General features: G+C 44.4%; 1 protein-coding gene across 4 annotated transcripts in view; it reads left to right on the forward strand.

The window, feature by feature from the left end:
* The window catches only part of LDB3 (LIM domain binding 3), a 62,608-nt gene extending 36,530 nt beyond the window's left edge, over window positions 1-26,078 (forward strand). For all 4 annotated transcript variants that reach the window (XM_081267358.1, XM_081267362.1, XM_081267361.1 and 1 more), the window contains 6 exons: window positions 1,997-2,142; window positions 8,701-9,145; window positions 10,490-10,670; window positions 11,277-11,397; window positions 17,507-17,622; window positions 23,349-26,078. In XM_081267358.1, the coding sequence (XP_081123484.1) occupies window positions 1,997-2,142; window positions 8,701-9,145; window positions 10,490-10,670; window positions 11,277-11,397; window positions 17,507-17,622; window positions 23,349-23,438 (1,099 nt within the window). In that variant the 3' untranslated portion in view covers window positions 23,439-26,078. The remainder of the gene's footprint in view (window positions 1-1,996; window positions 2,143-8,700; window positions 9,146-10,489; window positions 10,671-11,276; window positions 11,398-17,506; window positions 17,623-23,348) is intronic.
* The last annotated feature ends 531 nt before the right edge of the window (window positions 26,079-26,609 follow it).

The raw sequence follows: 26,609 nt of genomic DNA on the forward strand, positions 1-26,609 counted from the left end.
TGCCCCTGCCCCGGGATTTTGCTGAGGAGTACATGCCTCCCTGGGTCAGAGTGTAAAAGTCCATGGTGCAGCCTTAGGATGTGAAGTGACCCACAGGCCTGTCTGCTGTCCCTACCCCAGGCTTCACAATACCAAGCCCAGCTTTTTCCCAGCCTGTCTCAAGCCTTAGGGGTGAGCTTGGGCCAGGGCTTCTGGGGTGGTTTTCTCTCAGTTTCCTGGGGAATGGTTAGCAACCCACTTCCCCTCTCCAAGCCAGAATTTCTTTGCATAAAGGCCTTGCTACCTACACAAAGAAATTTTGAAGTAAGAAATATCCCTGTTGTTGAGTGGGAAGAAACCACCCAATTTGGATGGAGGAGTACTAGATGCTGGAGCCCAGGGGCAATCCAGTTTTATATCCTGCCCCTGCCAAAGGGCAAGCTTCAGCACCAGGTTCCAGGCCTCTGTGTCCCAGACTCGCCCACCACAGAGCACCTGAAACCCTTGGGACACCTGCAGCAGGGTGAATCCTTCCTTTCTTTTGTCTTGCCAGGAGAGCTAGGACCTGGGTAGAATTTGGAAAGCAGGGCATTGGTCTAGAGCAGAAAGGTCATGATGTTATATTCTGAGCCCAGTTAACTTCCCTCCTTGCATGTGGACTAGAAGAAGCTAGAACTAGAAGAAGCCCTTTCATCAGAGCCTGGCTTTGGAGTTCTCAGCTTCTGTTTCCTATATCCACCCCAGTCCCTGACATAGAACCTGTAGCTCCTGGGATGCTGGCAGAGTGTCCACCACTGTGGGAGAGCCTGGTTCAGAACCACTGACCTGTGGCCTTGTCCAACCACAGTGAGCTGAGAACTCCTTTAAAACCATCTCTTCCTCTTGCAGATGAGGCCCCTACTTTGCTGGTCTTGGCACAGAGATCTGTTCACAGAAGGGTAGGCAGGCCAGGGAAAGGAGACAATGGCCTCAATCTATCAGAAACTTGGCATGGTGACAGGGAAATTGTGAATAGCCCCCAAGTCTGGGATGCTGGCTCTCTGAGCATCCTTTTACATTTGCCTTGTCTGGGGGCAGCCCCACAGGTTCTCCTGGATCTACTAAGGAGCTTGGTAGCAGGTTCTTATCCTAGGGCACTCCCTCATCTTACAATTCTGCCAAGCAAGAATGGGTAGGCCCTGGGCCCAAGGGGAACAGATGGAAGGAATGCAGGAAGCTATAAGCTGGGGTGGGGGGTATACTTCCAGGGTCTCTCTTCTCCAGCACCCTCACCAAAGACCAATTGGCAATGGGTGTGTTCACCTGTCCCCTTTAGGATCTGTAAGACGCATGCAGACAGCAAGGTGTTCATTAATTTTAAATGAAGAAAAAGTTCTTAACAAATGAAGCTGGGAACCATTGGATCAAAGTTCAACAAGCACTAAACTCTGGCAGTTCTCAAAGCCTTCAACTCCTCAAGAGGAGAGGACAAGAACATCTGTTTCTGAGAGCAGTGAACTAGGACACATTTTTGGTTCCACAGCTCCTGGGCTGCATGTGGGAAGAGGCTGCTCTGGGCCTACTGACAGCTAACCCAGTGGGAGAAGACAACAGGAATTCTGTATGGAAATGGAATGTTTGCTGGGGGGATTTGCTGGGGGCCTCTTAGAGCACTTGCTGGAGCATTATTGCTTAAAAAACCTGAGACTATTGCTCCCTGCAGCAAAAACGGAAAAGAGTAAAAGAGGAGGCCAGGTGGTCAGAGGACCCAGGGAGGTGAAGGTTTTCCAAATGTCCTCTGGTCTGGTTGATGGCTTTCTCCCTCTCTCCAAAGACAATAGCACTAGCTACAGGGAGCAGTTTTCTCCCCTTTAAGATTCCCCTGGCTTTTCTTTCACAGCCTCTGGCATACATCTCTATCGGTTTTCCTCCTCATAGAGGATCCTAAAGGTTCAGGAACCAACCTGCTATGGCTGCAGGTCCCAGGACCCAGATGGGACTGTCCTTCTTGCTATAACACTTCCCCTCTTGGTTCCAGACCCCAGGCCTCTACCTGCAGCCCTGCAGCAGCTACCTCTCCAGCACCAACTGCCCATACGAGCTACAGTGAGGGTCCAGCTGCCCCTGCACCCAAGCCCCGAGTTGTCACCACTGCCAGCATCCGGCCTTCTGTCTACCAACCAGGTGAGAGACAGAGTGGGAGGGGAGGTTGTCCAGCTTGGACAAGGACTCAAGGAATCAGAAGTGCAAAGACCAACCCTTGCTCAAAGGACCTAAGGGCTCTTCTCAGATCGAAGGGATGTCCCTTGTTCCCTGGTGTATAGAATGTGCTGCCAGCATCCAGGCTTTGAGTTTAGTCACCATCCCCTCCTTCCTGTTGGATTCAGACTCTGAACTCCAGGAGGGCAGGGAAGAAGGATTTTTCTCCCTTACATGCCCCTGAGTTAGGCAGGGCACAGTGGAAATGCTCAGTAATGGAATAGAAAATGATGGAACAAATAAATTCACATACACTGGAAAGGAAGACACAAGCAGTGGGCAACAAAGAGGCTGTGAGCTTGTATTCTATACTTTAGCAGCTGTGTACACAGTGCAATGGGTCCCAGGTGTTCCTAGAGTGATCCCTTGGTGCCCATTCCACAGATGGGTGAGACAGAATTTTAGGTGAGTACACACTGTTCTCTTAAAACATTATGTTTTCAACATTTATCTTTATACGCATCTTGCATTTATGAAAAGCATTAATGATTTTTGCATTTACAATAACAATGCAAAAAAAGAAGGAACTTGAAACTTAAAAAAAAACAATGCAAACATTTCTCCTCAAAATTACACATGTATGATTTTTTGATAGACTTTTTCTTAGTTTTAGGTTTATTGAAAACTTGAGAGGAAGGTACTGAGATTTCTACATTACCACCTGCCCCAACACATGGGCAGCTTCCCCCTTAATGTGGGTGGGTCTCCGCTACCTGACACACACACACCATTTTTGCACATGGCAAATTGATGAAGGGAAATAATTAAGGACTTGTTTTGGAAAGAATGAGGTAGGTCATTCTGAAGCAGAGGGAAGGAAGACAGAGAACGTTTTCTATGTGTCATAAAAGAGTGTGAATTGACAGAGTGAATTGACAAAGCAGCCGTGGGGTAAAGAAGAGTACCCACAGTCTAGACTCAGAAGTACATCCCAGTAAGGCACAAGAGACCCCATCCCAGTGAATTTTTCTCTGAGACTGGAGCGTAAAGGAGGTAAGGCTGGGAGGTAAGCAAGGTCTTGCTTGGAATAGCTTGAACTTGGTGCGTGGGGCAGAGATGGCAGGCTCAGCTCTCTGTTAAAACAGAGCTTCCTCAGCAGTGTTGGGTATGGGCGTGGACGCGCTTTAGCATCCTACTCCAGGGCTGCTACTGCGAGCAAACTACCTCCTCTCTCAGACCTAAACTTTTTCATTTGATAATTGGTAGTGACACTAGTACACCTCGTGTTTTAGGAATGAAATGGCGCCCCTCGCACGGTGCCTGGCAGAGGGACAGAAAACACCTAAGTTAAAACATCACTGGATGAAGGGACATTTTAGACTGGGCTGAAAGGGAGAAAAATCTCGGAGTGGGCTGAAGTGGCTGACCCTCAGCAGGTTGGGAACCATGGCGGGAACTTGGAAAGGAGTTTGGATGGGAATCGGCGGGTGGAGGTGAGGCCCTGCGCTGGTGCAAGGAGTGCATTTCCGTGGGGCCCTGGGCAGGCTCTTCTGGCACCTTCCGGGGCGGCCCCGCGCGGTAGCTCCCCAGTCCCGGCCGCTGGCTGTACCCCGCAGTCCCACCAGGGGGCGGCCGGGCTCCGGGAGCGAGCACAGCGGGCCCGCCCCGTGTCTCTTTGCAGCGCCCTCCCGGGCTGGGGCCCCAGGCAGGCTAGACGTGCAGGAGCCGCGGGCCTCCGCGCCGTTTCTAGGCGGTGCAGACGTTAACTCATTCCTGCCTGGAGGGGAGAAGACGGCCTTCTTCCACCTCCCTCTCCTGAGGAGGCCCGGCCGCCCAGAGGGTTCCGGGGGCGGCTGGCAGGCGGCCCAAGGCGAAGCCGGGAGTGTGTGCCCGCGCGGCCCGGAGCGCGCGGCCGAGTCCCCGCCGTAGCTCCCCGCGGAGCCTCCTCCCGGCCGAGGGCGGCGTTCGCAGCCCGGATCTTATCGCTGGCGCCGAGGCTCGGCGTCCGCTCCCAAGAACACCTGGGGACTGGGAGGGGCGGCGGCGGCGCGGGAACCGGGCCGGCCTCGCCGTGGGCGAATGGGACCGCGGGCCAGGGGACAGCCACATGGGCCCGCGGGCCGGGCGGCAACCGGCCGCTTGCGGAGAGCCGGGCCTGGCCCGGAGTGACTCAGAAAACACCTTGTTTAATTACATAGTCCCCAGGCCGCTGAGTGCGATAGGGGCCTTTTGAACTTGCCAATTAGAGATGAAATATCACCTTCTAATTTGGACCGGCTTAATTCCCTCACGAAAAAATAGCAACAGCCCCGGGGTTCCGAGTAGAGATTTGGAGTCCCTCCTGGCACGTCGGGGGTGGCGAGGCGAGGCAGGCCACGAGGAACCCCCTCGTCCCAGCGAATAGGGAACCCGATGGGGGAGGGGAGCTGATGAACGAAGCCACCACCGAGAGGAAGGGCCCTTCCCTGGTTCAGTGCAGCCTTGGTGAAGGAAGTAGGTCTCGATTTTAGCCTCCCTCTGTTGTAAGGTTTTTAGAAAGAAGGTTGAGGGCGGGGGGGGGGGGGCGGTTCTGGGAATTTGGAAGACCTTCCGGTGCGAGGAAGAGAATATCTCCGCCAGGCACAGGGAATAGGGTTAGAATTGCTGAAGGGAGGGCTGGACTTAACTTGGAAAGGGTGTACTAAAGCATGTTTTACCTTGTAGGGAGTGGTTAAGCGGGAATCTGCAGAGGGGTAGGGCTGCCAGAGCTCCAGTTTCAGCTAGGCAGCTCGCTAGTTGGATGACCTCTAGGTCTTCACTTAAGCTCTCCAAGCCTCAATTCCTCATCTGTAAAATGGACACGCAAATACTATCTGCTTCTTGCGTTGCATAAGGCATTACATGAAATAACATACGCAAAGGGCCTGGCATGTGGAAGCCATCAGTATTTAGTAACCAGTATTTTTTATTAGGACAGCACCATACAAGAGGAAGAAATTTTTTAGTAAGCATATATCTATATCTACATCTCTATGGATACCTATATCTATATATATATATATATATATATATATATATTCAAGTAAAAGAAAGCAGGGGGCTGGGGCTATAGCTCAGTTGTAGAGCCCTTCCCTAGAATGCTTGAATTCTGTGTTTAATCCCCAGTATATATATATAAAAAAATATAGACAGTATCCTTGGGAGCTAAATCTTTGTATGTTTGAATCACATTAGTCAATGTAAAGCTAGTGCCCTTGAATATTAGAGACAGTACTGCAATGAATTATAAAAAGTAAAAGAAAGCAGGTGAAATTAGTTTAAATATGTTTTATTTAACACTACATTCAGAATTTCTCACAGTTGGGCACATTAGTGGTGCTTGCTTGTAGTCCAGCTACTCTGGAGGCTAAGGCAGGAGGATCATTTGAATCCAGTTCTAGGCTGGCTGGGCAACATAGCAAGACTGTGGCTAAGAAACAAAATACAACAAAATTCCAGCATATATTCAGTATAAAATCATTATTAATGAGATACTTTATAAAGTATCTATTCTTTTACTGAGTTCAAAAAAATCTTGTATCATACTAGCACTTCCAATTTGGACTAACCCCATTTCAGAGGCTCAGAGTCCACAAAAGTCTATGGGTTGGACAGCACAGGATTTGGGCTTTTGTTCTTTAATCCTTTTTAGCAGAGAACAGCACTTTACAAAAAAAAAAAAAAAAGGGGGGAGAGAACAAGAGAGAAATCTTACACAGATTCTCATTAAATAAAACAGTGCCAATAGGGCCAGCCAGGCATGGTGGCTCAGGCCTGTAATCCCAGTGGCTCAGGAGGCTAAGACAGGAGGATTGTGAGTTCAAAGCCAGCCTCAGCAATGGCAAGGCACTAAGTGAGACCCTGTCTCTAAATAAAACACAAAATAGGGCTGGGGATGTAGCTCCATTCCCAAGTGCCCCCTGAGTTCAATCCCTGGTACAAATAAATAGATAAATAAACAGGACCAGATTACCTCTCTCTACTTTCCTTCCTTGGTATTATTCTCCAAGTAACCCTTGCTTCTAGTATTTTGAGATCTCTTCTCCCGCACTAGGGAGCTATGCAAAGTTGGGGAAGGTGACAATACCTTGAATTTGGGCTTTACAAAATGCATGCATTATGTTATTCTTGTAGGTTACCACCATACCCTGTGAGGCATGCAGGGGTAACGTATGTTCCACCACCAGTGAATAGGCTAAGTTCCAGGTTATCTGACTTCAGAATGTCACATCTCCCTTTCCTCCTCCATCCTATAGTCTACCTGGGCTGGACTTTCCAGGTGACCACCAGGCCGCAAGATAAACTGGCAATACCTCCTAACCCTAACACCAAGAGACCACCACCTTACCATCCTCATATTTGTAACACACACACACTGCCAGCAGGTTGGACACTTTGTTTCTTATTTTCTCTTAAACCTCATAATAATCCTGTAAGTACTAAGAATTATTACTTTTCTTTTTTCTTGGTGTGGAACTGGGGATTGAACCAGGGCCACTCTACCACTGAGTCACATCTCCAATGCGTTTTATTTTATTTTGAGAAAGGGTCTCACTCAGTTGCCCAGGTTGGCCTGAACTCATGATCCTCCTTCCTCAGTCTCCCAGGTAACTGGGGATCACAGGCATGCACCATTGCATCCAGTCATCATTGTTTTTAGATGAGGAAACTGAGGCCCAGAGAAGTTGGAAGAACTTGCCCAAAGATGCACAGTCAGGAAATAGTAGAGCTAGGACAGGAAGCCAGGATGCTTTTTTTTTTTCTCCTCCTTTTGGTGGTGCTGGGAATCATTCATGATTGATAAGAGCTCTACCACTGAGCTATACCCCTAGCCTGAAGCCAGGATCTTCATAGCTGTGCTATGTGCCAGAGCATGGGGTCTCCTCCACATTGGGAGTGATTCCACAGTGATATGGCACACTAAGATTTTCTGGAAATTAGACTTGTGTTCTTTATAGAGGCAGCTTGAGGTATTGAAAGAAAGATTTTAGAGTTGCATGCTGCCACTTACTCTGCCTGAGTCCTACTGACTTTAAGTGTAAAGGGGGATAATTTGAGGATTCACTCCCACTCTGTGTTATATGCCTAATCCAGCCCCTTTGTAAGTGGGAGGAAGGTTCTGTATGGAGAAGCTTCTTCCATTGGAAGCCCACATCAATCCCAGTACGTCTCTGGGCAGGCCCTTCATACACCATTATCATAAGCATGGTCCCTACCCACCCCCAGCAAGGGTAGTATGTGCATTTTCCAGGTTTCTTAGCTCTGAAGAGCCAGTCATCCGGGAATAGAAGGTGCAAAGTTGAAAAGGCCACAGGTTACACAAGATAGCCCCAGGGCGCCAGTTGAGAAAGAGAGACCAGAGATAGGAACAGGGTCTCAAGCCCAGCTGGGACCCAGTGGGTGCTTTCTAAGCACAGTTCATCCCAATTCAGGTTCAGCTCAGGAATGAAGAGGGAGGCTGCCCTGACATGTTTCCTGAGGTTGAGGGAATGACCTGCTTTCCAGAGTAGCAGACTGGGCAGAGGTGAGGCTTTGGGAACCTCCCTTGCCAGAAGAAGAGGCCAGCTGGACCTAGCACAGGACACAGCTAGGTCTACCCTGGCTGGCTCCACAGCACAAGGCAGCAGAAAGTTGGGGTTTGAGAGCTCAGGGTGAGAGGGCTTTTGATAAGCAGCTGCAGTGCCCCTGCAGTGTTTCCGCTCTCAGTGAGTGTCAGGAGAGGATTCCAAAAGTAGGACAGCACATTCTCTTCCCCATGCTCAAATTTCCTTAGTAACAACTAGGGTATCACTCAAATGCTCTTAGTTTGCACCAAAGTGATGTGGGGAAGCCAGGTCCAAGTGAGCAGCTAGACCTGGGCTGCATGCATCATACCAAAATTGTCTGCTTAGGCTGACTCTTAGTGACTCTTTTAAGACTCCCATCAAACTAAAATGGAACCCCCCTCCCCAATACAAATCAAGCTAAGCTGTTTTTCAAAGAAAGTGATTTTGTAGCTAAACCTGAAACCTGAACTTGAAAACCCAGCTGCTGGGTCATCTGCTTTGCTAGGAAGGCTGGATTAGATCCAGGTACACCAAGCATGCTGGTTGAAACACATGCTGTAGTCAAATCACTGGTGGCAACTGAGAGCATCCCCAAGTCCAGGCTGAACTGACACACTCCCACCCTTGTCTTGGCCCAGGTACCCTCTACCCCTACTCCCCACCTTCAGTGGGGCTTAGGCAGCCAAGCTGTGGTGGAGCCCCACCCTGCACAGCTGCAATTATTTATAGTTACATCCTTTCCCAGCCCTGTCTAAGCTCCCCAGGGCTCTGCTGCAGTTTGCTCACTCTTTATTTCCCTGGGCTCCTTTGCTGAGAATTAAAATCTGGGGCATCAAGAAGTTCAGGAACATATTTTCCATAAAACACTGTACTGTTGTAACATTAAAGTCACCTTTTGCAGTTCTCTGGCTGGGGGAGCGGGAGAAGAAGGGGAAAGAAACACCTGACACATTTTTATTTTGGTATTTTTGGTTTGCAGTGCCTGCATCTACCTACAGCCCATCCCCAGGGGCCAATTACACTCCAACTCCTTACACCCCCTCTCCTACCCCAGCCTATACCCCTTCACCTGCCCCTACTTACACCCCTTCACCTGCTCCCACCTATTCCCCCTCTCCTGCTCCAGCCTATACCCCTTCACCTGCCCCAAACTATAACCCCACACCCTCAGCGGCCTATAGCGGGGGCCCAGCAGAGTCTGCCAGCCGTCCCCCCTGGGTGACAGATGACAACTTCTCTCAGAAGTTTGCTCCTGGCAAGAGTACTACGTCTATTAGCAAGCAGACCCTGCCCCGGGGCGCCCCAGCCTATACTCCGACAGGTCCCCAGGTGACCCCCCTTGCCAGAGGTACCGTCCAGAGAGCTGAGCGCTTCCCAGCCAGCAGCCGAACTCCACTGTGTGGCCACTGCAACAACGTCATCAGGTATGGTGCACTGTGGTGCTGGAAGGGTGGGCACATAGGTGCTTATCCACGATCTAAGCCACGCAGTGAGGGGGATGGGAGGACAGGTGTAGGACAGACAAAAGCTAGCTACACTGCAGGGCAGCCTTCTAACCCTCTGGCCCACCAACTGGTTTGACTCTCTCTGAGCTTCAGCTTCCATACCTGTGTGACACCCACATCCCTGGGGAGTTGGGAGGATTCCATGAGGTAAGTGGGTGAAGCTCCCAGCTTGGTGTCTGGTGCCAGGAGCTTTCCCTTGGGCTAAGGCCGGGTCCTGGGAATTGCCAGTCTTGTTGTCAGTAGGTTTATTGGGCATGTTGCAAGCTGGCTGACAGTGCTGGTTTTGACCTAGCTTTTCTTTGGGGTTGCTTCTGGGTCTTGACACAGACAGGCCTGTGTTGCTCAGGGCATTGGTGGGCACTTGACTGAAATCAAATCACTTCAGGCTTAAAAGCCTGGGGTCACAGGTGATGCTTGTTTGAACATAGTATGTTAATATGTTTGTGATCTGAGCTTGCATATATGAAAAATATGCTCTTCTTTTTATGTTTGTATACAGTATGTATTATGTGTGTATATATATATATATATACACAAATATATATATGTGTGTGTGTGTGTGTGTGTGTGTGTGTGCGCGTGCGTGCGTGCGCGCGCGCGCACGCGCGCGCGCTTGGGATTGAACCCAGAGCCTTGTGCTACCATTAAACCACACACTCAACCCTCTTATTTAAAAATAAAGTATCATATACTTTGTATAGAATAATTAGAAAACATGGAAAAGTAAAAATAGAACACAAAATTTTCCTTATAGTCCCAGTGTTCTGACTACTAATCTGGAACTAGACTGTCAGTTTGTGTCCTGGGTCTACTACTTCCTGGCCCTGCAGCCTTGAATGCATTACTTAACCTCTCTGTGCCTCAGTTTCCTTCCCCAAAATAGGCATCATAATAGTTCCTATTTTACAGGATTAAAGATTATAAGTTAATAAATACAAAATTATTCTTGAATAGTGTCTGGCACAGAGTACTTAATAAATCTTAGCCATCAATAGCAGCGTCATTGCTTTTCTTATAATTACTGTGTTCAACTGAATTCAGTCATGTGCTTAGCCGGTTCCCTATGGTAGGTTCTCTCTATGGTAAGTGATGGGACAATGAACACCTTTCTGCATAGAGATTTCTCTGAATTTTGTATTATTTCATTAGAACAGCCACAAAAGTGGGATTTATGGGCTAAATGTATGAAGATTGTTGGGGTTCTTGAAATATTGGTTCCAAATTTTGAGGGTTTCTATTAGGTGCTGTTCTCTGCCTCCCCAGGGGTCCTTTTCTGGTAGCCATGGGCCGCTCCTGGCACCCGGAAGAGTTCAACTGTGCCTACTGCAAGACCTCCTTGGCAGATGTGTGCTTTGTGGAGGAGCAGAACAATGTTTACTGTGAGCGGTGTTATGAGCAGTTCTTTGCCCCACTCTGTGCCAAGTGCAACACCAAAATCATGGGGGTAAGTGGACTACATTCTTCTCCTCTGACTCTTGTCTTTTCTGCAGCCCTGATCAACCTCCTCTCCCTTCCCTAAGATTGTGAAGTCCCACTGGAAGCCAAGAAGTTGCTGATAATAGAGAGAAAACAACTCCATTTCTGTCCTCAATGGGAGTTGGTTTGCCACCAGTGAACCAGGGAGCAAATGAATTTGAAACAAGAGATGATTATATGTCTGTGCCACACAGCTTGAAGTGATGGGAGAACTTTGGCCAAGCAAGTTGTTGCTTCATAGCCTGGCCTTGCCAGCTCACCTGCATGTGGCCTTGACCCTTGATGCCCCTATGGTAAAGTGGCAGTAATAAGCAGGACCTCCTTCCCAGGCTTATGGGAAGATTAGGCATCACAGCTTATATAACAGTACGTAGAACGTGGAACCCAGCAAGCATTGGATACTAGGAACTCCCTCCTCTGCCTACCCTTGGTGTATCCAAGGCCTGGTTCCGGGCTCTTCTGCCCTGTTCCCTAATGGCTGCTTAGTCAGTGGCTGGGACCTGGTGATAAAGTTAAGCCTGGTTTAATTTCTCCCAAGGAACTTTCCATCCTGAGTCAATATTTTTCCCCCCAGGAAGTGATGCATGCCCTGAGGCAGACATGGCACACCACCTGCTTTGTCTGTGCAGCCTGCAAGAAGCCTTTTGGGAACAGTCTCTTCCACATGGAAGATGGAGAGCCCTATTGTGAGAAAGGTAGGAAACTGGGATATAGAGCAAATGCAGAGCAATGCAAGCAAGCAGGCAGGGGCCAAGCGGGTCACTAACTCCTGCCTGTATCCCTACATATCTGGCCATCAAGATTCTTTTATTTCTGGAAGAAAGGTTTTGATGTTTTTGGGTTTTGCTGTACTTGGGATAAAACCCAGGGCCTGAAATGTGCTAAGCAAGGGCTCTACCAGTGAGCTACATCCCTAGCTCTTGATTTTGGTTTTGTTCTTAATGTCAAAATCATGCTCATATTACATAAAGAAAGTTAATTGAACTATTTCCCCTGCTCATTTGATTGTAACCTTCCAAGGAAAGGGAGGCAGAGTCTATAGCTTATTTTACACATTTAGCGTCTGATTCTTTCCTGCATCAAATGTATGAGTCACAAGTTGGCCTCATAATTGCTTGGGAAACCTTTCAGGTTGTTTTGACTTGGAGACCAGGTCTAGTCGGAAAAAAGCCTTAGGTCTGAACTTTGTCCTAGGTCCTATTCCTGATTCCACCTCAGTCTGGCTTTGAACCCTAAGTGAGTTACTAAAGCACTTTGAGCCTCACTGTCCCCATCTGTAAATCCCTACCTTAGAGCTGTGAAGAGGATGAAACCAGAGAGGGTATAAATCATGGAATGCGGGAGTGTCCCTTTCCTCTGTGTCTACCATGTTTATAAGACTTTGGTATTCTGTCAGTTTCCTTAAGTTCACTGGCTAAATTAGAGAATTTTTTGGTATCCCTATAAGTTCTATATGGTGTCTTGAAATGTGAAGTGAATTATTTTAAATTGAAAAGACACAGCACTATAAGATACTCAATGTTCCTGGCTACTGGCCTTTCACTCCCTCATTCTTCCATAGGCTGCTTCTTCTGGGAGAGACTTGGGGTGGGGTCCAACTAAGGGAAGTAGAGGTGAAAGTTAAGACAATAGCACCAGATTATCAGAAGAGGAAAAAGCAAGCATGCTGATTATGAAGAATAACAGAGCTGCAGTGACTGGCTGGGTAGCCAGTTTGAGGGCAAAAAGAGAAACACAGTAAATTACTTTCAAATCAGAAAGGAGAACTCATTACAGTTACTCCAAGGAAAAAGCAAAACAAAATAAAACTTTTCCCCATGACAGTAAATTATAAAACAAACAAAAACTTCTTGGGTTCTTATGCTGCTGAATTCTCTTTCCTGCTCTAAAGTTAACTGAATGACTTTAAACCAACTTACTAGGTCGCTCTGTGTCTTGATTTCCACATCTGTAAAAGGGAGCCAGTAAGTTAGTCATTCCCCCTCTTATATGGTGTTGATTGGTAATTACTGAAAATGCTGTTATACCTATGCAAATCGCTACTATTCATCAACTAACAGCAATATAGTTTGGATAATTTGTGATAAGCCACAGTTTATGTTTGAGACTTATAAAAGAATGATAGATTTCTACTATCCCTGCTGCCTCTCTCCAAGAAACCTCCCAAAAAAACGATTTTCAAAAATGTATTTTGAGTAAACAGTCCAGCAATGTGATGGTCTAGTATTAGGGAAGACAGCTAGGAAGCAGATTCCCTTCAGATCTAGTTGCCCTGAGAGACGTAGATGGGCTGCTTCAGGCTTGGTGTGAACCTGGAAGAAGGGCTTATCTTTTCTGAGTGTTTCCTCATCCACACTACCTGCTTCAGAGGCTGCTATAAGGATTAACTGAGATAATGCATGCAAAACTCTTAGCAAACCGCCTACCCACAGTAAGTGGGCAACATGAGTGGTCCTTGAAACAGCTTAGGAGACCCATAGCTTTCTATGGAACACAATTTAGAATCCACTTTCTGGACTGGGGATGTAGCTCAGTGGTATAATTACCTGGAATGCTTGAAGCCTTGGGTTCAATCCCTACCACCACCAAAACCAAAACAAGTTCCACTTAAGCAATAAGCAATAGAATTAATTGTTGAAGGCAAGCAGTAACACTAATTTTTATCTTAGAAAAAAACCACAATAAAATGAGTATGCTTTTTGAATATAATGAATGATTGATATTCTTAGGAACAAGGTAAAGAAAAGAGAAGTAGGTGATCTATCAGATAAAGCCAAGCTTGGTTGGTTAACCTGCCTCAGAATTGGGCTTCTCGTGTGCCAGGCAAGTGCTCTATATCACTAAACTACAACCCCAACCCTCTGGTCATCATTTTTTGTCAACAACTTGTAAGAAGACACCAAAAGGAGTCTTGTCAAATTTGCTGATAAAGCCAGAATGTCAGGGTCTAGACTCAGAAAGACTTCTGTTAGGCTGCAAAGATAAACTGAAAATTTTATCCAAAATACAAGTAAGACAGATTGGAAAGTCAACCCCCTCACATTTGAACCTGCACCTGAGTAGTTGCAAGTCTGGCAAAGCATCACAATCATGTAGGGAACCTTAAAAACTAGAGAGAAGATAAATCCCAGACCTACTCCAGACCTACAGAAGCAAAATCTTGTAGGATGTCCCATTTGGGCTATTCTAATCTTCAGTTATGTTTAGGAATCAGAACTGTTTCTTTCTTTTTTTTATTGGTACCTGAGATTGAACTCAGGGGCACTCAACCACTGAGCCACATCCTCACACTATTTTGTATTTTATTTAGAGACAGAGTCTCACTGAGTTTAAGTTGCTTAGAGTCTCGCAATTGCTGAGGCTGGCTTTGAACTCACGGTTCTCCTGTCTCAGCCTCCCAAGCCACTGGGATTACAGGTGTGTGACATTGTGCCCTGCCAGAACTGTTTCTTAAAGTGTGGTTTCAGGACCAGTGGCTTCAACATCATCTGAGAACTTGCTAGAAATAGAAATCTCTGAGCCCTACTCCCAATCTGTGAATCAGAAACTCAGAGTGTACAACTTGATGACCTGTGTTTTACCAAATCCTCCTTGTGATTCTAATGTTTGAGGACCATTGCTAGAGAAAAGTACTAAGTCCTTTTTCAACACAGAGCATTCCTAGTGTAATGGATGGAAATCTTTTTACAAAGTAAGATCCATTAAATGCAAAGGTATTAATTCAACTTGGGACATAAAATAATTAGTCAAAGAAAATTATGAAGACTTAAAAGAAGAAATAGGGGCTGGGGATGTGGCTCAAGCGGTAGCGCGCTTGTCTGGCGTGCGTGCGTGCGGCCCGGGTTCGATCCTCAGCACCACATACAAAGATGTTGTGTCCACCAATAACTAAAAAATAAATACTAAAAAAAAAATTTTTCCTTAAAAAAAAAAAAGAAGAAATAAATGAGGAGCTAGATTATTTCCTGGATGGAAAGACCCATGCATGCACAAATTTAATTTGGAACTCATGACAATCTCCTTTTATAGAATAAATGAGGAAAAATACCAATAAAAATGTGTTAGAATCAGATATGTGCTACTAAATTTTCAAACAAAGTGGCAATTCTCACATCATTACAAAATCAAGTTTAAAATTTAAAAAATCATTCAGTAGGTAAGACTAGATATTTCAGAAATAGGCTCAAACTATTTTAAAAGCTTAATCTGTGAAAAACCTACAGGAGAGGGACTATTTAGTACATTAGCTTGAACCATTTCTTTGTTTTCTGTTCATCATTTATCTGTCAAATGTGTATTGAACATGTACTTTGAGCCGTCCCCACTAAAGCTACTGTGCATAGTCCAGCATGGCAGGTCTCTGCCCTCAAAAACCTCAAGCAAACCGAATATCATGGGATATGCTGTGATATACATGGACATTCAAGAATGATGGGCAGTTGTGCAGATGGATGGATGGATGGAAGGAAGGAAGGAGGGAAGGAAGGAAGGAAGATGGATGTGTAGATGAGTTAAAGGATAAAGAAGGGAATTGCTCTAGAATGTCGTCTAATCTTTCTTGGTGGAGGTGGGGCATGAGAACTTCCCAGGATGAAGGCTTGACCCTAAAGATTACAGAGATTCAAGTAGAGAACATGGCGAGGTTTCCTAAAACTGGGACCTGTTTGATATAGAGACACAGAAGTGTAACAGAAAGAGCAGAGCACCTGGAAACTGACTGGGAGTGATGAGAAATATGTCAGAAGGCAGGTACAGGGCTTGGCTCAAGTGGAGATGGATTAGCCAATACCCCACACTAGTAAGCTGCTATTGGGCATAGAGTAAACCCTGAACCTGTGGCAACTTTCTAAAGGGAGCAGAACCATGTTTGCTTAGCTCTGGTGAGGTGATACATTTCTGACTATTGAAGAGATTAAGTATTCTATCAGAGCCAAGACTGATGAATTGGGCTATACAAGAGTGTTTTCATGATAAAATATAATTAAGCAAAAGGAGAAGTCAGAGGTTAGAAAAAATATGCAAGAGATAAGTAAAATTTATCAAAGCTCAATGACAAATAGATAAGGAGTTGGAGACAGAATAAAGTCATGGAAGGAGGTTAAACTTTAGAGTCCATTAGGCCAGGTGCTGCTTGTTACAACTGATGTGATGGAACCTTTCCAGTTGTTTCCTTATCCTTAAATGGGGAACATTACCTTTTCACAAAACTGCCATGAGAATTAAACAAGAAATACAGTGGGCACTCAAATAACCATGGTTCTCTTTCCTCCTTTCATCGTTTATGAAGATTTCTAAAATAAGAGCCAACATTTTTAGTGTTTGTGCCAAATACTTCACATATTATCTTATATAATCTGTTCAACAACCCTATGAGTTTGGAACTGTAATTATTTCCATTATATAGATGAGAAAGTTGAGGTCCTGAGAAGTTAGGTGACTTGATCATGCTTAAACAATTCCTTAATAGAGCTGGGATTTTGAACCCAGCTTGCTTTCTTCAGACTCCAGGTTTGTAACCTGAAAGACACAGTGCCTCTTAGTCCATGATCTGAGATAATGAACAGACCTACTGTCCACAAAGAGATGAACAGAAAATCACTACAAGAAAAAGCCAACTGTGGCAGAGCTGTGGACAGATAAGTAACACTTCTGGGTGGTAGAGGAGTTGAAGTCTCCATAAAGGGGATGAAGCTTTTCTAGAAGACTCATGAAGAATTCTGCAACTGGTGTGGTAGAACTGCTGCCCCTGAGGCCCAGGGAGGACAACTGCTGTGGCAGAGGCACTCAGGGCCTGATGGATGGTGCCTTAGTCATGGGACTCTGGCTGGGCTCTTCATCCCTCTGAGGGGCTTTCACCTCATCCACAAAAACAAAACTAACACAGTAACAATTCAACTCTGACTTTTTTTTTTTTTGTACTGTGGATTGAACCCAGGGGTGCTTTACCACTGAGTAATATCCCCAGTCATTTTAATTTTTTATTTTGAGACAAGGTCTATTCTAAGTTGCTGAGGGATTTTTTTTTTAAAGAGAGAGTGAGAGAGAGAGAATTTTAATATTTATTTATTTTTTTATTTTATCGGCGGACACAACATCTTTGTTTGTATGTGGTGCTGAGGATCGAACCCGGGCCGCACGCACGCCAGGCGAGCGCGCTGCCGCTTGAGCCACATCCCCAGCCCCGTTGCTGAGGGTTTTGCTAAATTGCTGAAGCTGGTCTCCAGCTTGAGCTCTTCCTGCCTTAGCCTTTCAGGTGGCTGGGATTACCACTGTGCCTAGCCCAAACTCACTTTTATAAGAAACCCACCTCTGCCATAATGAACCTATTCCTTCAATAATGACATTAATCTATTCATGAAAGCAGGGCCCTTATGGGAAGAATGGTCAAGTAAAGAACATTCTATAACTTAAAAAATCTGTAAATAAACTGTTGGGAAATGTGGATTTTTTTTTTCTTCCTGGTATTGGGATTGATCTGTTTGGGCTATCAGAGGTGACAGAGGCAGAAGAGACAATCACCCAGCAAAAAGTTGATGACAATTCCCAAAAGTGTTTGCAGATCAAACCAGCATAAGATAGTGAATAAGCCTGAGTCTCCACAACATCAATGCAAATTACTGGAAAAGGAAAAAGAAATCAATCAAGAAACTAATATTTTATGTGATATGACAAGCTACCAATTAGGTTTCACCCACTTTCCTCAACCCACTGATTTGGGAGTTTTCCTCACCTTCTGCAGATGTGGCCAGATTGCTCCTTCCTGCCTTCCTGGGTTCCTGGTCCTCACTCTGCCTTTCATTTCAGACTACGTCAACCTGTTTAGCACCAAGTGTCATGGTTGTGATTTCCCCGTGGAAGCTGGTGACAAGTTTATTGAAGCCCTGGGGCATACCTGGCATGACACCTGCTTCATTTGTGCGGTACGTATTTAGCCCCGGGTTCCAATGATCTGGGGTCCTGACTATCAGAAAGGAGTACATGAAGGCTGGATGACCAACCACCAATCTCCCTTGCAACTCCAGCATTCTGATGTTTTGATTATTTTTAAAAATTTTTCTTTATAGTTACAGATGGACAGCATGCCTTTATTTTATTTATTTTTTTAAATATGGTACTGAGGATTGAACACAGTGCCTCACACATGCTAGGCAAGTGCTCTGCCACTGAGCTATGGCTCCAGCCCTGTTTTGATTATTTTTAAAAGTTGGCAGATACCGTAATGCCTTGATATGCCATGGTTGAACAAAGTTTTATTACTATTGATTATTTACAAACCAGTGTGGCTTTGTTACTTTCCACTTCACAAAGAGCAACAGAGTGCTCTAGGATTTGGAAACCAGTAGCTTGTCCCACCAGTAATGCTCTTTCCATCAGTGAGGGGCCAGCAAATGAGGCTTGAACTTAAGGGGACAGATGGCTTCTTAAGCTTATATGTTGCTTCAGTAATGATGAAGTGATTTGAGGGTTTTCCCTGAAATTTTCACCATGAACACCAGATTGGAGCTTATTGACTAGTCCTATGGAAAGCTGAGATAAGGTTTCTCTTAATAGAACCTTTAGAAAGCAGGACTGAGTTATCATTTTATTTTCCTAAGTGGTCCTGTTCTTGATATACAGCGGCCTGTAGATAAGCCTTAGATTAACTATTAACAGTGTATGATTTATTTCTGCCGAACAGCTGGGTCATTTTACTATGAGACTGACATTTTCCTTTAAAGGGCTTTGGTTCGAGGTGGGAACATGATGCTGAGCCTACAAATGTTTAGACCCTGAAGATGGAGATAGGAAATAATCATCCCTTACAAAGCCCTATAATATCAATTTATAATTGAACTAACTTTATTTGAGAAAAGAATGTGCTACCATAAATAAAAAACAAAACCAGAGTTCTTTAAGGTAGATCTTGGGAATGTATGAAATATCTATGCAGTTTAAACTTGAATAATCTCTTAGAGTTATAAGAGAACTATAAGACTGCTCAGTGTATTTGATCAAAGACATTCGATAGATCTTGTCCTTTGAAGAATAAGCATGGAGATTGTTAGGCCTTCCTGTAAACTAGCCCTGTGTGTCACTCACTGCCCCCTTGAGATATCACAAGATAATCTCTTGTGATACAGAACAATCCTAGTCATGAATTTTACTGCCATAAGCTCCTATTTTTCACTTCAAGACCTCTACTATTTGTGGGATGAATTGTATTCGCCCTGTGTATTACTTTGTTAGAGCTGCCATAATAAACCAATGACTTAAACAACAGAAATGTATTCTCTCACAGTCCAGGAGGCCAGAAGTCCAAAATCAAAGTGCAGAGAGGTGGCCACGCCCTCTCTCCTAGCTTCTGGTGGTTGCCACAATTATTGCATTTCTTGGTTTGCAGCTACTCTCTGCCCCCAAGGCTGTGTCTGAATCTTTACATGTATATGTATCTGACTCTGTAGGTTCTCCTCTTCTTATAAAGACACAGATCATATTGGACTAAGGGCCTATTTCAGTATGACCTCAATTTACATTTGAATTGTGTCCACAAAGACTATTTCCAAATAAGGTTGCTGCTGCATCCATGTGCTGGGAAGGCTGGAGGTACTGGGAATAGGACTTCAACATATAAATTTGTTTTATTTTGTTCAATACATGGTTTCCCTATGTTGCCCAGCCTGGCCTCCATCTCCTGGGCTTAGAAGATTCTCCTGCCTCAGCTCCCAAGTAACTGACACTACAGGCATGTGCTACTCTGCCCAGCTTCAACATATGAATTCTGAGGGACACAATTCAACTCTTTAACACTCTCATTTTACAGCTCTTTGAATAGATTCTTCAGTTGTCTTTTAAGGTCCTCTAAATACCTCAGGGCTTCCCTTTCTAAAAAGGACAATGGGTTGTCTCCTGCAGAGCTATGGTTCAGCCCAGACATAGAACAGGACTCTCTGACCCTTACTTTCAACCCATGACTTGTATGATCCTGAGACACTGCTTGCAAGTTTGGCTACCTAACTTTTAGAAGGATCCAAAAGACTTGGAGAAATTTCAGGAAGACAGTGGCACAGAAGGCCTCTTATCCAAAGGCAGAATGATGAGAGGGCTGTGTTGCATGGAAAGGGAACCATGGCAAGGTGAGCAAGGGTCAGCTCCCTCAAGCCACAATAGCACAGGTCCTAGAAACCAGAAGAAGATACAAGGCTTGAGGTGTTTCAGGCTGGTGTGATAAATGAGTTGTAGAGAATTAAGCCTAGTCAGATGTGAGAGACCTATGAGTCTGTCCAGTGGATTTGATAAAAGAAATTGAGTAGATCCATCCTTTAAAGAATAAGCAAGGAGATTGTTAGGCCTTCCTGTAAACTAGCCCTGTGTATCACTCACTGCCCCCTTGAGATGTTGTAAAGAGGAACATGGTTTTGATCTTTGGAAGGAAATCTTTTGATCAGAAAACTTGCAGGGTTTTTTGTTGTTATTGTTGTTGTTGTTTTGATCCTGTGCTGGGGATCAAACAGAGGGCTTTGTGCATGCTAGGTAGGTGCTTTACCACTGAGCCAAACTCTAACCTAGATTAGGGGGTAGTCTTCTTTCTATCACATTACATTCTCAAATGACTTTTAATGAACATGTATTTTCCTATAGCTTAAAAAGAAACTATTAAGAAAGAAGATCCAGACTAGTTCTTCCATTGATGTGTTGTTTTCTTAGATCTCAGGATACCACATTCAGACAAATTCAGTTGACCAAACATTCCCTGAGTTTGAAGAATACAAGAATATCCCAGAGCAAGTCTTCACCTTTATATAATCTAGAATCTTGAAATGGAGAATGAAGCTAACACACACAAGCAATTAAAGTACAGAACAAGACAATAATCTCTAAAATCCAAAGCATATTAAATGAAATCTGGGAGCTAAGAAGGTGGGTCAGGGTGAGATTAAGCTCCAGTTTGGCTTTGGCCCTTGAGTTCCAAAGGAAGGGATTTGGTCCTATCTTAGTGAGGAAAAATTCTTACTAGTCCCTCTTTTCTTCTAAGTCTAGTTGGTTTCTAGTCCCTTCCCACTGGTGTGGATATCAGGAGGATGTAGGAAGTGGTGTAACTTTTGGAGGTAATCTTGAAGCTGCCACAAATGGTCTATTTCACTGTCTTCACTCTGCTGGGACTATGATCAGCCCTGTCCATGGCCACTACTCCTCCACAGAGAGATCTGATGCCAGCTGACTCTGAGCCTTGGGGTTGGACCCTCCCTGCTCTCTCCCTGCTCTGGGCGATCTGATGGCCTCCTCCACCATGATGTCACCTTGCACCAAGAAGACACTGAGCACAACTCACTATTTGTGTTCTAGCCCTGAGACCCATTTTATTCATCAGCCACCTGTGAGACTGTGTTTCTCTTTGTTTCTCAGTCTTCAGTCCCCCAACCCTCCCACCTGATTCATCCTGAAACTCTCACAAACAACCAGCATTGTCCCAGAACAGCCAGAGCTGTGAGGTATCAACTCACTCTAGAGCTGCCTTTATATCTCCCCTGAAACCCATTATCATGAGTTAGACCTTGTATGTTCACCTTCTTGGTCTTGTTTGCAAGTTGTCACCAGCAACTTGAGGCATTCATAAGAACCTGGTTTATTAGTTAACTTTGCATTACTATAACCAATACCCAAGGCAGACCAACTTTATAAAGTATGGAGGTTTATTTAGCTCATGGCTTTTGAGATTCAAGAGTAGAGTACTGGCATTGTCTCAGCTCTGGTGAGGTTGTCTTGTAAAAACTAAGGTCCTAAGAGGAATATTTTAATCCCTTTCAAGGGCAAGCCCCAAACTGATCTAAAAACCTTCCATAAGATTCTACCTCTTAAAGGTCTCACCTCTTAATATCTTCACACCAAAGGCCAAGCTTCCAACATATGAATCTTTAGGAAACAAACCACATCCAAACCATAGTACCTGGTTACACCCATCATTGCTGCATTGACTAGTGACGTTATCAGATATTTTTTCAGCTTATTGGTTTCCATGGCCCATTGGCAGCCATATACAACCCCAGGTATAATCTCCCCAGTGAGGATATCATTGTGCCCCTTTCCTCTCCAACTCTCCTGGAATGAAGAGATACTCACTGACTCAAGCTCAGCTCAGAAGGATGATTTCTGTATCCTTATGTGTGGGGTTTGCATGATTTCTCTCTCTATTCCCATCTGTATACAGAGACCCCTGCAGTTCTAATGCCAGAGTCCTAGATGTGGCCCTCAACTGTTCTCCCAAGTAGGGATGCTCAGAGTCTTCTCTAAGGCTGGGGCCATCCTTAGAACATCCTGGAACATCCCAGTCAATGTGACCTCTTAGTCAATACTGACATATTATCCTCCTGGGGGCAGGCTACATATTGGTAATCCAACAAACTTAGAGGGAAAATCTGCAAGCTCAGAACAATTCCAAGTAAACATAGCCCCTCTCTGCTATGGGGTGTGGGGAAAATTAGCCAGAAACTGGGTCCTTACAGCCCTGGGCATGATTCCCAGCTCTCCAGTTGACTAGGTCTCTGACTTAAGCAAGACATTTCTGCTCTCTGAGCCCATTTTTCAATTGTGAAATGGGGGAAAGGGGTACCTCATCCAAGAAGTTTGGGTGACAATTAAATGAGATCAAGTATATACAGAGTTTAGCATCCTGCTTCACCCATGACAGCCTCAACAAAGATCAATTAGTTCCCTTCCTTCTAGAATGTCTCCAGTTTCAAACTCAATTCATATATTGTCATCATGGGAATACATATTTTTTTCCTGGTATTTTTCTCTACATATACCCTTCCTTATTTGATTTATCTTTTTTTCATGGTGACATTCCATTGGAAAAATAGACCATAAACATTTGTTTAATCATCTCCCTATTAAGAGAAAATTTAATAGTTTTAGGTTTCTAGTTGAGCATACACTGCTTTCTTATTCTGTGCAGTTGTTTCTGCAATATTAAATTCTCCAGGGTGGCATTACTGGGTTACAGGGTAGGCACATCTTCTGGCTCTTATTCAATGTTGCTACACCCCCTGTAGAACATCAAGCTGATTTATGTGTCCATAGCAATCTTTAAGGTCTATTCGCTTTTGGTATTGCTGATTTTTCATTGATTACTCCTCCTACTCCCACCCCAATTTTTGGCTAATGTCATGTAAGGTTAAGGATGAAAAGTCATGGAAGTTTTTTGTCTTACTTATTTTACTAGGTGTCCAGTGGTATCTCAGGAAGTTTATAATTTTTATTGATGAGGGTAATCTTTTCTGATGTGTTTGTTAGTTTACTAATAGTATTTGCTTAGATGTTGCTCCTCTCTGTGGGTATCAACTTTTGAACTTGTATTGGTTCCTTATACACTTTGGATAGCATAAATTGGACATCTTCAACACATATATTCTATATTACATTAAGTTTAATTAATCTAATTTAAGTTTTATTCCATGTTCTTCTTTGGAAGTCTTCATTTTTATATAGTTCATCTTATGTACTCTGCTTCAGTAATTAAGAATTCATAGTGGGAAGAAACAGGCAACAGCTTGTTCCCCCAGCTGCATATGACATTGCTTTCTTAAAGGGGTGACTGAAATCTGTTCCTGCCCCCTCCACCATGTTGGCTGCAAGGCCCTATCTCACATTGGTCTGTTCTCTGTCCCAGGTCTGCCATGTGAATCTGGAAGGGCAGCCGTTCTACTCCAAGAAGGACAAGCCCCTGTGCAAGAAGCACGCACATGCCATCAATGTGTAGGGAGCCAAGGGCGTCTGGTGCAGACGAGGCCCCAGGCTGCTCCTGCTGCTGGCAACGAAGGATTCGAGGAGGCTGATATTTCTTTTGGGGGGAAAAGGGGGAAGAGAGGAAGCAATTGAGCTCTTTTGAAGTATAATTTTAGTCTTTTCTTCTGTACACATATCGTGTATTTGCATAGTTCAGACTAGAAGCCAAATGAAGATTCTAAACCAAGCTAGTAATTAATCCAAGACTGGAATTGCACTTCAAACGTTTAAGACAGGATTCCAAGAACTCAAAAGTGAAAAATGAAAAGCAGCTTTCCCAAAGTGATACACCTCCCTGCTGTCATCGGAGCAGGGACAGAGCTCAGAGCAGTCATGGAGAATCCAAAGCATTCTGTGTTCTGTAGAGCTCCTCTGGCAAACAAAACGAAGTGCCAAACAGTGCTTGCTGCAGGGTATTTTTAGAGCCATAACTGAGAGCTTGTTAGCTAAGACCAATTGGGCTTTCCTCGCCAAAAAAGGAAGTGTTATTCCATTACTAGCGTCATGGAGCTACCTCTGCACATCAGACTTCAGGCCGTGAACAAACTTGAAATGTCTAAAAGGAGCCCAGATGTCAGAAGAGGTGTCTTCTGGGAGCCACTGGGTGGTTGACAAGGCTCCAGAAAGAGCTCTGGTTCATGTTGCTAACAGCCAAGGAAGGATGGGCCCTTCAGCTCCCCTCTTTCAGTTTAAAATATCCTGTGTCCCTGGAAGGCTTAGCTCCTTTTTGAATTGTGAAGGAGAAGTGGAATTGGGTTTTTCCAGTTTAGCTTTGTAGTGTATGAGAGGAGAGTTTAAAAGATTCTGGGTTGTGTTTGACCCTTGTTTTGCTTTAAGAGATTCCTAAGCATGAGTGTCCTCTGCATGTATTTCACTCCCTACCTGCAACTGCTCACTTATAATGTCTTCCTCGGCACCCCCTACCCCCCAAACAGGCTCCATGGTCTGTGGAAAGAAAAGACAGTGTCTGACACAGGATGGCAGAATAGGCTAACACGCCCAAACTGTGGGTGGGGAAGAGGAACCTTACTTTCTGCCAACCTCAGTAAGAACGCATGAGCTGGCAGGATCTTCAGGTCTGCACCATCCTTTTCATACATATATTCCTTTAAATGCAGCACACTGATTATGTACAGTCATCTTGACGGCTGGAAGGAAAAGAAGGATGTTTTGCTGTTTTGGCCAATATTTTCAGAATGTATAAGGTGTATTGATCTAGCAGTTATTTAAGTATTTATTGGAATAGACTTGAGCCTTTAATTTCTTTGCAATATAGGTGATAGTTTGAGTTAAGTAATCGTTACTTAAAGCTGTTTGGCAATAAAATGAGAAGCTTTGTTTCTGAGGTTGGAGACCAAATGCTCTCTTTCCTTTTTAGGAAACACTATTAAGATGTTCATAGAATATGGCATTGAAGCAAGCAGTTTGCATGGATGTTTTGGATTGGAGCACAATATTTAGGCACTTTTCCTATTCTCTGCTAATGTCTCCTCACTCTTGTGTTGAATTTTCTCTTTGCACGTTTGAAATGTTTTACAGAAATACATTAGGACTTTTTTTTCTGCTGAGAACTTCCAGGGGACTGCCGTTCTACCAGAGTGTGTCTCTTCTCCCTGAGGGACAATGAAGCAGCTGGCCATGTCCCTAGCGGAAGCCCATACTTTGTCCAAGTGTGAGGCCATCGGCCCTTCCTGGCACCATCAGGGAGGAACATAAATGTGCTCCTACCAGAGGGCACTTTTTTTTCTTTTGATGCAGTAAAGAAACTAAACACAAAGCACCAAGGAGAGTAAATTTTGCTGGAACAGCCTGGAAATTTTTCAGGAGACACAAACAAGTACCTTGGAGCATTCTGTTATTCTTGGAAAGTTCAAATATACAGGGACAAGAAGCTTGCTGACTACATAGAAAGGCTCTAAGCAGGGTTTTTGTCCAAAAAATCATCTACTAAGTGATTAGCAACTGTTCTGGAGGAAAGAAAAACATTTTAGAGTTTCTAAAATCTCTTTTTAAAGGTTTTATGCAAGTGTTCATTAAAAAATGTGTGATCAACCAGGTGTGGTGGTACATGCTTGTAATCCCAGCTACCTGGGAAGCTGAGGCAGGAGAATCATAAGTTTGAGGCTAACCCTGTATTAAAATAAAAAATTAAAGGGTTGGGGATTTAGCTCAGTGATAGAGTGCTCCTGGATCCAATCCCCAGTACTAGGGGAAAAAAAAGAAAAAAGGGAAAAATGGAAATATCTTAAAGGACAGTTTCACCTTAGTCTTCTATTGAAAAATTTCTCCCACATTTCAGAGCTCAGGATCCTGAGACTCTTATTTACCAAAAAATAAGCAAACAAGCAATAAGACGTTTTTAAGGGTTGAGGGATATAGCCCAGTGATAGAGTACTTTGCTAGCATGTGCCAGGCCCTGGGTTTGATGCTCAGCACCGCAAAACAAAACCAAAAACCAGGGGCTGGGGATGTGGCTCAAGTGGTAGCGCGCTCGCCTGGCATGCGTGCGGCCCGGGTTCGATCCTCAGCACCACATACAAACAACGATGTTGTGTCCGCCGAGAACTAAAAAATAAATATTAAAAAATCTCTCTCTCTCTCCCTCTATCACTCTCTCTTTAAAAAAAACAAACAAACACAACCACCACCAAAAACAAACAAACAAACAAAACAAACAAGCCTTAAAGATAGCAGAAAAAGGAGGTAGTGTTGAGTGTGGTTTACCTATTTTCTGTGAGTCTGGCGTAGTGTCAGGATTAAGACGGTGTAGTTCAAATTAATATCATGGGTGTCCTACAACACCAAACATAACTTCTAATAGTTCATGGTAAGGAGCACACTGAATCTATAGTTCTTGACTGCTTTATATGACATTAATTTAACACTGATAAACATTAACTTTTTGTAAAGGAGTGACTTGTTCTGCAGTGTTTGTGTTAGGAATCTAGCTTTTATAATGTTAACTTTTCAACCTAAGATACCTTTCCTATTTTTTTTGTGTGTGTTTTCTTTCCCTGGGAGTGGGGGCGGGTAAGATTTCAGAAGTGGAATGTAGCATGTTAGAGGTGTGCACAAAACTATTTTGCATGTTTTTTGTTCATTTGCTTTTTTTTGTTTTCGTTTTTTGGCCCGTGTGAATTCTACT

The sequence above is a fragment of the Spermophilus citellus genome (assembly GCF_964194105.1).
Source record: "Spermophilus citellus genome assembly, chromosome: 15".
NCBI lineage: Eukaryota > Metazoa > Chordata > Mammalia > Rodentia > Sciuridae > Spermophilus > Spermophilus citellus.